This window comes from Argentina silus, assembly GCF_951799395.1.
Source record: "Argentina silus genome assembly, chromosome: 2".
In the NCBI taxonomy this organism is placed as follows: domain Eukaryota; kingdom Metazoa; phylum Chordata; class Actinopteri; order Argentiniformes; family Argentinidae; genus Argentina; species Argentina silus.
In genome coordinates, this window is record NC_139656.1 from 29,256,940 (window position 1) to 29,269,214 (window position 12,275).

The following is a 12,275-nucleotide window of genomic DNA, read 5'->3' on the forward strand; positions in this document are numbered from 1 at the left end:
ATCAATGATTATATGGTACATTATAGTGTACTTTCATAGTGTAGTAATAATATAATAATATCCATAACATATGCATTGGATTACTGTGGTGAATCAGACAAAGGTCAAGTGGTAAAAAGTGTTATAAAATTTTATTGTCTAATATCCTAATCAGTGGACACAAAAAAAGCCCCAAAGAATCCATGGCAGAGTTATCAATCAGTTAGGAATAAATCAACAAATCTCTTCTTACAGATCTGATACAGGATAAGGTGTATATATATATACAGAATGATAAACATGTTGTAATAAACAACATTATTCACATGAATGAAATATTGTGTGTGGAAACAGAGCGCCAGCAGAAACGCAGAGGAGAAGAACATTGCTGGTCGTCTTAGGCCACAAGGAGGTATGACACACTACAGCACTACGACAAATCAGACATACAAAGAAACATCCGTTGGAGAGGCAGCCATCTTTAAACCAAGAACTTATATTTTAAAAATGCTTGATATATCTTTCCACAATCAACAAGTGTTTGTTTTAGTGTATAAAAGTCTTGAACCTTGATACCCATAGTAAATAAGAACACCGATATTGACCCAAGAAAAAAAAAGAAAAAAAAGAATCAATGAGGTACAAAGAGAGACAAAGACATGATATCATGAAAAGAGTCTTTCTGTTGTTATCCATCTCAGACCAGTGCACATGTGACCGAAGCGGAGTCACTGTAGACAGAGTTCTTCTGTTACATCTGGTCTCTGAGTTTGGCAAGCCTTTGAGACAGTTCATCCTAAGGAAGACAGAGAGAGAGAGAGAGCAGGCGTCAAGACATGTCTAAAACTAAAGACGTTTGATTTGATTTGATGAAAGCGACAGGGATGGGGGTTTAGGTACCTGCTCTGTGGATGCTACACTGGTGCCCACTGATCCTGTCTGGCCTGTTGGGAGCTCCATGTTCAGGTCCAACCTAAAAAACACAACAGGAAAGACAGACACACACACAAGAGTACAGGCATTACATATCCGTCTTTCCATACTGACAGATACTATTGTACTCTAGAGAAGACCACAAAATGAGGAACTCTTACCCTGCTTCATCAGCCAGTTCATGCATCAGTGAGTCCACTTGATTCTGAAACACACATTCCGCTGACGTTTAATCTCTATTGTTTGTGAAGATACTACGTTAAGGACAATGCACGTATTTGCACATCGTCTGGTACTTCCATTGATTTACAGTGGCTACAGGCTTGTGTGTGTCCAACACAAGCCAAACACCTGTGTGTTACCTGTGGTGTGGTCAGTGTGGTCGTGCTGCTCATGGTGTCCTCCATCTGAGCTGTCTGCACATCCAACGTCTCAAACTGATGCTCAAACTTGTCCATGAGGCCAGATATCTAGAGACATGACATCATTCAATTAGCCTCTCAGGTTGTGAGGCACTTTGGTTTGGTAATAAGGGTCATCGTTTTTGACACTGAAAGCGAATCAACATTTTAGCAACCTGCAAAACACACACACACACACACACACACACACACACACACACACACACACACACACACACACACACACACACACACACACACACACACACACACACACACACACATTACCTTCTCCAGGTTCATACTCTTCAGTACAGCATCCATGCCTTTCACTACACCAGCCATCGATTTTGTGACCTGTAGAATGAACCACCATTACTCAAATAGAATGCTACCTTGTTTTGGGCAATTCCGCAGCAATAGAATGACCCTGGGACTACATTTTTTGCTTTCAAACGTATGCCAAACAAAACCCCTTTATAGCAAAGTTTAACAAACCATACAACTCTATGCACAACAACTACTTCTAACAATTCCAACTGAAAATGAAAAAAAAAACAAAGACTCTTGTGGTTCTGTGTCTTTTTCTTTAGTATTCCAAAAGAAAATGGCCTACACTTTTGGCAGCAAAAAACAGATTTGGAAAAAATTAAATACAAGTAGGCCATTGTCATGTGTAGAAACACATCTGCTGGTAGTTTGCCTGAATGAAATGAAAACATTTTTTTTTTATTGTCTGCAACCAGTGTGGGAAGGATACACCATATGTATCAGCGTGCTCTTTCATGATGAATATAAATTCCCATATGTCGTTTTTGTAGAAGTGTTAAGAAACATGTATGTCATCATTCTCAATGGAAGTCACTTGCGCTCCATCTTTGTGTGATTTGCTGGCTTTGCTTTCCTGACTGTACTCAACAACAAGCCTCCATTTATTGGAGCATGAGATGAGGATGTTGATGCAGTGGTTTGTAACTAATACTGTATGATTTTCCACTGTTTGTTATGGAAGAACCCTTTTGGAACCCTTTTAAGTTCCATGTAGAACCCTTTTGACAGAGGGTTCTAGATGGAACCCAAAAGGCTTCTTTAAAGGGTTGTCCCACAGGGACAGCCAAAGAACCCTTAAGTTCTTTACAACTTAACGATTTGACTTGGTCATTCTGCTACCGATTTGGTAACAGAATGACCAGTTTTAATCACTTATTAATTCATAAACTAAATCTATATCAGTAAAAACACTAGAAGTATTTGGTAGGTCTAAGTATATACACTTCTTACTTTGGTTAACTTTCATTATCCTCGCTTCACATGAGGCAGAGAAATTTGAAAATATCTTATATTTACAGTATGTGTTTTTTTGGTAACAGAATGACCCAATGACTGGGCAATGATTCTTAATCTTACAGAAGCTAAAAACTAAATAAGTGCTGATATTAGTTGACCGGGGCCGGGGTTTGATGTTTTTCTAAACATTTTCTTCATCTTCGTAGATGTTTTCTTACATGCCTTTCCATACATTTGACCAGATGTCAAAGCCTTTGATTATCCCTATGTATATGATGGAAGATGATTGAGAAATGTATTTCCCAAAAATACAGATTCTGCAACTTTCATTTGACACCCAATTTGATATGCTCTGATGAATTTCACATTTTGGTTCTCATGGGTCCTTTTACACAGAACTGCCCATATGGCAATTGTCGTCATAGCAACCCAGTCTTTCATAGATATTGTACCTCACACTCTATATTGATCTCAAAACATTTTTGGCCTCTTCAACTCAGTATCAAATGACAACGTTTCACAGTAGACACCACTTTGAGAGGAATCAGTATCAGTCTCAACTGACAACATGTAAAATACTGTGTACACTGTGTGCACTGACACAATCATTGATGTGAGTGTTGCTGTGTGAGTTCCTCCAGGACATATGTATGTACAGCACCTTGTTCATTGTGACTGCTGTTTGGACCCTGGCTCCCACAGCATCGACTCGAGCGCTCATCCTCAGGTAGTTGACTGACTGGTTCTTCTGCCTGATGGCGTTTTCTGCATGGATCCTGGCCACTTCCATATTTCCTTTTTGTATAGCCTGATGCAAGGATGAAGGTCGGTTAGAATCCCTACACCATAAGCTAACAAATATGTTTGTGTGTGTGTGTGTGTGTGTGTGTGTGTGTGGGGGGGGGGTTGGGGTGCTTGACTAAGGTAGTACCCAAACCATATAATAGTGTTTATATAATATATACATCATTCGGTAGTACCAGGTACTCACTTTCTTGACTTTAGCCTTCTCCGTCTTTTCCTCTTTGTCACATTTCTTAGAGCTTCGTTGCAGCTCTTTGGCTGCAAACTTGAGATTGAATAGATGTTCTGTTGTGATGGGATGTTAAGGACTTTCACAGAATTCAAGAACAACAACTTCGCTCCATAGTCAAAGGAAGAAGGAAATCTCTGCCCTGAAATACCTGTATCCTGCCCTTCAATGAACAAACCTATATGAGTCAGACCGCTATCTCAACTATCTAGGTGGCACTGCAGGGCAACAACAAATGTAATGTGAGTAAACTGGAAATGCCAGCCAACAGAAGTTGTCTGGACTGTGGTTGAACAGTGTATTGCACTTCTGCCGTGACAGGAGTTCCCCTGTCTTCCACAGACACATCCTCATCCGCAGACTACCTGTAGTTTGGTCCAAACACTCCAAGCTTGATCTTAGAATCGAAACATATAAAACACAGACATTTTACCCCAACACTGACGCTCCTAGCTAACCAGCTAGCCAGCTAACGTTACCGTAAACAGGCCTGCCCATGTCTCTCTTCACAGTGGCGTTTTTCATTCTTTTTTTTTTTTTGAAAGGATACTCTCAATGCTCGACATGTTGTTGTGCTCCAAGTCCTCGATAATCCCTGAATGAATAGAGATAGAATAATAGAATAGAATAATGAATATCTTCTTAAATTGACCTTTTTTCTCGACTACAGTTCGGTTTGGTTTCCTTTACTTGACACTTCCGGCTACACTACCCCGATAGATTGACGTCATGGTCACATGCTCAGAGAAGTGTTCCATTTCACGTCACGCAAGGAAAAAAAGAGCGATCTTTTGCTGACAGTGATGTCTGAGTGTGTGTGCGCACTGGGCTGTGCTAACAACACTTTAACAATTTGGACACCCATGAATGTGACAGACTATCCCTCCCCCTGGTCATAATGTATAGCGGGGATACAGTGAGGTGAGACCGGACCTGGGGTTGTCCTGTCGGGCAGAGCTGCGTTGGCGTGCCGGGGGAGTGGGCGGTGAGCGGGCTTGATTGATGATTAGGTTTGCGTCTCTGGATCACGGCAGCGAGGGAGAGGATGACTCACCCTCTGTCTGATATGATATTCACCTTCTTTGCAGTAGCTCAGCCAGGCTCCCCTGCCCTTTATGTCTGCTCATTCACCCCCGAAATGATTCCAAGCCTCTATTCACCTCTCCTGGAGTGATATCCTCCAGATCAACTCTACAGCCATGAGTCCTGCGATTCTATTTAGATTTGCCACCTTAGTGGAGGAGGATGAAACTTGTCACCCGACAGCATTTCTCTCTTGCACAACATTGAATTGCAACCACCATGTCCTTTGTGTAAGGATCGTGTATGTTTACACATGATATATGACAGCCCCATACATGTCATTGAGTCCTTTGCACCAGTGCATCGATTCTCATCGGTTTATGAGTTGAGATCATGACTCATGAACTCGGATCATCCAAAACCTCTTTATGCTTTTCAATATAGACAATCTCTGGCTAATCCCTATCCAGACATAAACGTGTTTTACAGATAGATAAATATGTAGATAGACATATAGATAGATAGATAGATAGATAGATAGATAGATAGATAGATAGATAGATAGACAGAAAGAAAGAAAGAAATGAACTGACAGAGCATCGTGATTTACCGTAAAGTCGTGACGCTAGATTGCCATGGAAACTAGATTACGCTCCCTAGCTGAGAGAAACTGCGCGGTAGAAGTTCAGTTTGTTTCAGCACCACAGTCGTGTCGGACATCTCCACTAAACCTGTTGGATAGCACTTCTCTAGGCTACAGCTGTTTTGTACGCTATACTTTGCTATAAGTTTCCCATTCAATCAGAAGTAAGGTGAGTTATCTAAAATATGGAATTGCACGCAGTAAGGTGTTGATCGTCTACGTTTGATTGGCCTGTAGTAATATAATAATAGTAGGCAAGATAAGGTTGATGTTTTATACCTTTTTGGTGAAGAAGACAGGAGCAAATGAAATGAAAAATTTATATAATGCGATATAGATTGATTCAGACTGTTGGTACGTGTCTATGTGAAGACGTGGAGGTCTGATATCTCACTCAAATAGTTTTGGATTGGAAAATATAAAAACATTTGAGTTGATTCCTGCATGTGAAAATATGTTCAGGCTTATGGCTGTTCAGTGTTGTGTTCAGTTGAGGGTTAACTTGCATCAGCTGCAGCTCTACCGGACTGTACGCACATTTAGAGATGATTTAAAGTTGAAGTCCTAAATATGCGCCAATGACAATAGCCTATATGCGAGAAGTCGCATTCGATGTTTTACGCACAGAGGGAATCCAGGAGGAGACGTGGAGGGGGCTATATCCAGAGACTGTATGACTCATACGGTCTTATCTAAAGAGTAGCAGCAGGCAGGCTACAAGCGGTGCACATGAGACCAAAATTCTGCAGCATGACTATCATAGGATATATTCTATAAGAACTGGCCATGCAAACTTTTGTTGCTTATGCAAAGTAGGCTATATGTTGACCTATTTCCACTGTTCCTGTAAACAAAACAAAAACGAGAAAAAATAAACTGTTTTAGTTGGAGATAACCTTTTGTGGGACATCATCACAAAACCATACCTCTATTGTGGATTTGTGTAGACCGATATGCCTACAATTACCGATTTGTTAAGTAACCAATTGTAGGCCAACATGAGCAATAGTGGTTAATAACTGAAATAATGCTGCGGTTGTGTACTTTATTTCCTCTGATATGATCACATAATCAAATTAGGACAACATCCGCTCAGCTCATCTTCTCCACTGAGAGACGTCCCGAGCCCGCTGATCTTCCTGTTTAATTTTTCATTTTACATCTCCCACCCCCTGTATGTGTGTGTGTCTATGCGTGTGTGTGTATGCGTGTATGCGTGTGAGCCTGCGGTATTTAAGTGGGGTCTGGGAGTTGGAGGGGGGCATACTACAGAAAAACAAATCCATACAGTGTACTATGCTCCTGTGATGCAGTTATGCAGTAGTCAATAGTATTTCATTTCATTGTACAAGTGTAAGTAAACCTTACTTCAGGTGCCTCCTCTGATTGATGTTTCAGATATTTAATTCATTGACATCCCCTGAACTCAATGCAAATGAAAGAAAGTGGAAGGAATTAGTACTTCTTCATGACAACAGCTGTTGTAAAAAGCATGTTTATGCTTGACATTGGATGAAAACATGTTTCATGGGGTGAGAGCAATAATATGTGGAATGTAAACATTCAATTTAGATGTTGACATCAGGTTTTATATTGACATAAATATGGAATCCTACATATAAAGTAACAGTATATCTGTTAGTCAAGTCTACATTGCAATTAGTTTAACTAAACTGATGACCTCCCATTCTCATGATTATCTTCCACATAATATGCAACTAGGATGCAGTGACAAGTAGCCACAGAAAATCATCAATACTGCACACAAATATGACAAATTCCAAAATGTAACTGAGTATGATTTACTTAACAGGATCCAAGTATGAATTCCTGGTATGATAAATGAAATCATTTTACACAATGAAACCTTCTCCCTCACCACTGGAAAGATCTCACTGAAAACAAAAATATGTATTTGAATAAAGCTTATTGAAATGCAAACTGGTGTGGTGATGTGGCATGAAATTACCCTACCTCTCCCAAAAACAATATTGTGTCCTTTTGCAGGTATAAAATAAAGAAAATGGACCTCCATATGGATAGAAGATTCCACAAGTTGACCCTGGAGCAGGTCCAGACTCTGGACCAGGTCTTGACAGAGGTGATCCCCATTCATGGACGAGGGAACTTCCCCACACTGGAGGTGAGACCCAAGGACATTATCCATGTGGTGAAGGACCGACTGGTGGAGAGGGAGATTAGGGTCAGGGACATCCGACTCAATGGCTCCACTGCCAGCCATGTGATGGTGAGGGACAATGGAGCTGGCTACAGAGACCTGGACATCATCTTTGGAGTGGAGCTGCCCAGACAGGAAGACTTCCAGGTCATCAAGGAAGTTGTGCTAGGCAGTCTGCGTGACCTCCTCCCTCGCGGGGTCAACAGACGCAAGATCACCTGTCTCACGATGAAGGAGGCCTATGTGCAAAAGATGGTCAAAGTTTTCAATGAGCACGACCGATGGAGCCTAATCTCACTGTCAAACAACAGAGGTAAAACTGTGGGGCTCAGGTTTGTGAGTTCGCTGCGACGACAGTTTGAGTTCAGTGTGGACTCCTTCCAGATTATTCTGGACCATATCCTGGAATCATACTGGGAGACTGAGAAGAGGCAGGGGGCTCAATGTGAGGGATTGGAGTTACATAATGGCAATGTTTCCAATCAAGACCGAGCAGAAGTAAAAACAGTAAAGGAACCCCAGCATCCCACCATATCCAGCAAGGTCAAAGAGGACAAAGACAAAGGCTCACTGACATCCCTCTTCACTGAAAGCCCATGTCATATTAAAGAGGTGACCGTTAAAGAAGAACATCCAATAGAGGTGCATGCAACTGGAAAAAATGAGGCACAGGAAATGTTAGAACTTGAGAATGCAGGACTAGACCTGGGATCTCTGGAGGATGAAGAGGAAGAGGAAGTAGTGGAGGATGTTCACTTGGAGGAAGTCACAGTGCTTGAGCTAAAAGTAGAGGAAAAAAGGCAATCTGTTAAGGACACAGAGTATCGCACAGTTTCTACCCCGAAAACATTGACAGAGGTGATGGAACCTGTGGCAAGAAATGTGTCTGTGAATCCTAAAAGTAACACAGAGGAGTTATTGATATCTGAGTCAGAAGACGTCAGACCGCCCGCCATATTGCTAACAGAAAATTCAGCACTTCAAGAACAAGCTCAGCTTCAAGTGACGCCTCAATCCACCGCTGAGGCCTCTACCTCTGGAACACAAAACTCCCATCCTGAACACGCATCTCCTCCCCCAGCTAAGAAAACCTGTCACACATCGCAGGACATGGTGCCAGACTATTGCCCCTCACCTAAGCCACCTAGGAAACTGTCAAAAAAGATGAGAAGCACTTCATCACTCCCTGAAAATTGGTCTCTGTTAAAAGATTTGTCAGATCTTACAACACATCTGTTTGAGCCAATAGAAATACCCCAAACAACTCAATTAAAACCCCCTTTATTAGACAAGGTTCAAAACCATTACTCAGCTTCATCAGGGACCAAGCCTAAACATCCAGAGGGTACTAACACTTTCACAGATCCCAGATCACTTCTAGCCATCTCTCCTCAAAATAAAAACATCTCACCCCATGCCATAGAGCAAATAGTCAGGGTGAAATACTCCAAAAAGCCTCCCGACTCAGAGGCTCCTCAGGACTCAATGCCTCTTCTAACTGCAGTGGACAGAGTCATCCAGTCTGAGTCTGCTGCCCTGGAGCCAGGCCCAGCAGAAACTACCACAGACAGGCCAGGGTCAGGGCCAGGGCCAGGGCCAGGGCTAGGGCTAGGGCTAGGGCCAGGGCCAGGGCCAGGGCCAGGGCCAGGGGCATGCTCATTGCCAAGGGAAAAGGCGTCCATCACTGTGGTGGCCGAATGCATGTACGGGGACTTTGAGCAAGCCATGGACCACCTGCGCTTTAGACTCATCGCCACACATAACCCAGAGAAGATCCGAGGAGGGGGCCTGCTGAAATACAGTGACCTTCTGGTGAGGAACTTCCGACCAGCCAGTGAGACAGAGATCAAATCCTTAGAGCGCTACATGTGCTCCCGCTTCTTCATCGACTTTCCTGACGTCAGCGAGCAGCAGCGTAAGATCGAGGCCTACCTGCAGGGCCATTTCGTCGGAGACGAGGAGACGAGCAAGTACGACTATCTGATGACCCTGCGGCGGGTGATCGATGAGAGCACCGTGTGTCTCATGGGACACGAGAGGAGGCAGACGCTCAATATGATCACTGTCCTGGCTCTGAGGGTGCTGGGGGAACAAAACGCCATCCCCAACACCGCCCACGTCACCTGCTTCTACCAGCCCGCACCCTACATGGCAGACCCCATCTTCAGCAGCTACTACATCCCCCAGAATCAGCCCCCCCTCTTGTACCACCCCTACCCTCTACACGTCCACATGCAGACTGGCCTGGTGTAGCCCAATCATGTAGGTGGAGGCGAGAGCATGCGGTATGCATTGAGTATGGTTCTACTCTGTTAACCAGAGGCATCAAATGGATTTTAACAGGAAACGAGGCAAGCATGAGCACAATTTGTTCCATGCTTTGAAAAGACGCTGCCTGTAACATGAGAGACAGAGGACGACAGTATGGGGAGGGTTGCAGCTTTGTCTTTCGATAAAGGCCAACACGTCACTGTTTTGAGACGAAAACTCTTTTTGAATGGAGAGAACAGCTGATTACTCACTCAAAGCAAGCTGTCACCGAGGGAGAAGGTCATTGCAGATGGTGGTTTCAGCGGGGGCAGCAGGGCAGGCAGGCTTTGCAGGTGGAGAGACTTGAATTCGGAGAATTCACAATGGACAGACAATTCACGACAAAATTGTTGAACATTAGACACACAAGTGCAGCAAGTATGAAAAAAAACGTGTGTCCTCACATTGTTGATTTTATGGCAGGAGACGGAACGTGTCCATAATATACTGTACTCACAGTAGTGATGAAAGAAACACATACAGAAACGTGCAGTGTTCTCTAATGAACTTTCAACTCCAGTGAAAAGTGATCATACTTGTGTTGAACATAATATTGTAGCGTCACAAAAATCTTAATATGACATATCATCTGCTGTGATCTTCGGGAAAATGTGGAGTAGTTATTGTGTAGGTGTTGACAATGTCTGACTGCATCCCTGGTAATTGTTTCACTGTCTAATGAGTGACTACGGTAATTTATCATGTTGAACTGTAGGGTCAGTGAGATTTAGGAGATATTTCTGTGTAAAACTATAATTCCTCAGACCTTAGTTGTGAGAGAGAATGACTTTTCTCACTCTGCCACTTGTCATTTCTGTGTGTGTCTGTGTGTGTCCTGTCACTGTTTAGGGTAACACAGGACATGCTTTGTAAAAGACCCACAAAATGTATTTTCAGCACACTGAGCACAGGCATGACAGTGTGGGCTTATCATGTCACAGTTGAATCTATCTGAAGCACAATGTAAATGTGTTGTTGTTGTTGAATAGTGAACTCTTATCTTACTTGTGATTCATCAGTTCAATATTAATGCAAGTCTAATGTAACTGTGCAGTACCGATATTTACCATAGATTTAATTGTAATAATCTCTTTAGGTTGAACTATTTAATGTCATCTGGAGCTGCTACTACGTTTGTCATGTATTGTATCAGTAGAGAAAACATGCATCTAAAATCCTCATTCATACACGAATATTTGCTTCATTTGTATTATCATTTAGACAATAAACCCCACGCATTTAAACAACTCCTTAAGTGTATTGCATTCAATCTCAGGACAGGGACGCTACATTAATACTCGCAGTCTTGGGGTGAAAAGCAGCTTGAGAGTTGCAAAGTAAAGCTGACTCCAGTATTTCCAGTAATGCTCAGTTTGGAACAGTCCAAATTGATCAGTTCTACTTCTTCTTCCAGGGACCCTCAGCATCACTGCAGCTCCTGGCTGTGCGTCACAGCTCTGAGCGTTGTTGTTCGCTGGGTGTCTGACTCACTCTCTCTAGTGCATTAGCTAGATTGGTTGTCCGTGGCGGATCCTCCCTAGTTTAGTCACCACCGCCACAACAAGCCTAACTGCTGCTAAGCCAACCCTACCTTCCAACTCCTCTACTCTCCTCGTTTTAACTGCTACTAAACCAACCCTACCTTCCAACTCCTCTACTCTCCTCGTTTTAACTGCTACTAAACCAACCGTACCTTCCAACTCCTCTACTCTTCTAGTTTTAACACCCCATCCAATGTCTGGGCTGCCCCTCATTACTCTGAGACAGAGCAGGGCCCTGTTTCAATACTTTACAGATGCATCCTTCCTACCTCTCCTCCTTGTACTAACCACTGATCTTATGTCACGTGATTAGTCAAAGCTGTCTTTCCACTGCATAACTTTCACCAATCAAGTGATTTGAGATCAGTGAGTTCTTCAAGGAAGGGAGACAGGGAGTGTTCCTACAGGGCCCAGGTACATCTGTGAGGGGACTGTTGTGGTCAGAGCAGTGAGACTGACATCACTGCAGAGATATGGCCCATGGTGCATCTTTATGACTCATCACGGCTCTTTGAGGGGGCAGCTAGAGATGACTCACCAAGGAAGGGATGGGTTTAAAACGTCCAGAGAAGTGGCTATTGTGGAATTTTAGCAGGCCAAGGGAAGTGGCATCATAGCTGTTTGCCAAATGCGTTGACTGGCAGCATCTGCAAACCATGTCATGTCTCAAATGACTCATCACGTCGACTGCAACATGGATGAGACGACAGATATGAGGGACCAGAGAAAACGTTTTAGACACAGGCTTTCAACAGGCAACCGCTTGAGACATCTTGCTCGAGGATGTGTGAATTCATGGTCCCATCTCCTCATAGGAAGTGACAAGAACATGCAAATCATGTTTCTGTTTAACATTTTATTTACCCCACATGCCGATTAAAATATTGAAACCAGAATGTGTGTAGAGAGGGTATCAGAAAATAAGAGACATACAACAGGTGCCAAC

At 42.9% G+C, this 12,275-nt stretch overlaps 2 protein-coding genes across 2 annotated transcripts; one reads left to right on the forward strand and one right to left on the reverse strand.

Moving 5' to 3' along the window:
• Positions 1-114: 114 nt before the first annotated feature.
• chmp1b (charged multivesicular body protein 1B) lies at positions 115-4,341 on the reverse strand. Its single transcript, XM_083688359.1, has 8 exons — positions 4,184-4,341; positions 3,592-3,689; positions 3,262-3,408; positions 1,602-1,670; positions 1,275-1,382; positions 1,074-1,117; positions 880-952; positions 115-775 (listed from the first exon to the last, which is right to left on the reverse strand). The coding sequence occupies exons 1-8, from the start codon at positions 4,197-4,199 to the stop codon at positions 731-733; spliced, it is 600 nt and encodes a 199-aa protein (XP_083544485.1). The 5' UTR covers positions 4,200-4,341; the 3' UTR covers positions 115-730.
• Positions 4,342-7,322: 2,981 nt separating this feature from the next.
• Positions 7,323-9,731, forward strand: LOC310801309 (terminal nucleotidyltransferase 5C-like; the record flags this gene model as incomplete). The annotated part of the gene is made up of 3 exons (XM_083665304.1): positions 7,323-7,923; positions 8,983-9,055; positions 9,146-9,731. 3 exons carry the CDS (start codon positions 7,323-7,325, stop codon positions 9,729-9,731), a joined length of 1,260 nt encoding a protein of 419 aa, XP_083521430.1.
• Between the last annotated feature and the right edge of the window lie 2,544 nt (positions 9,732-12,275).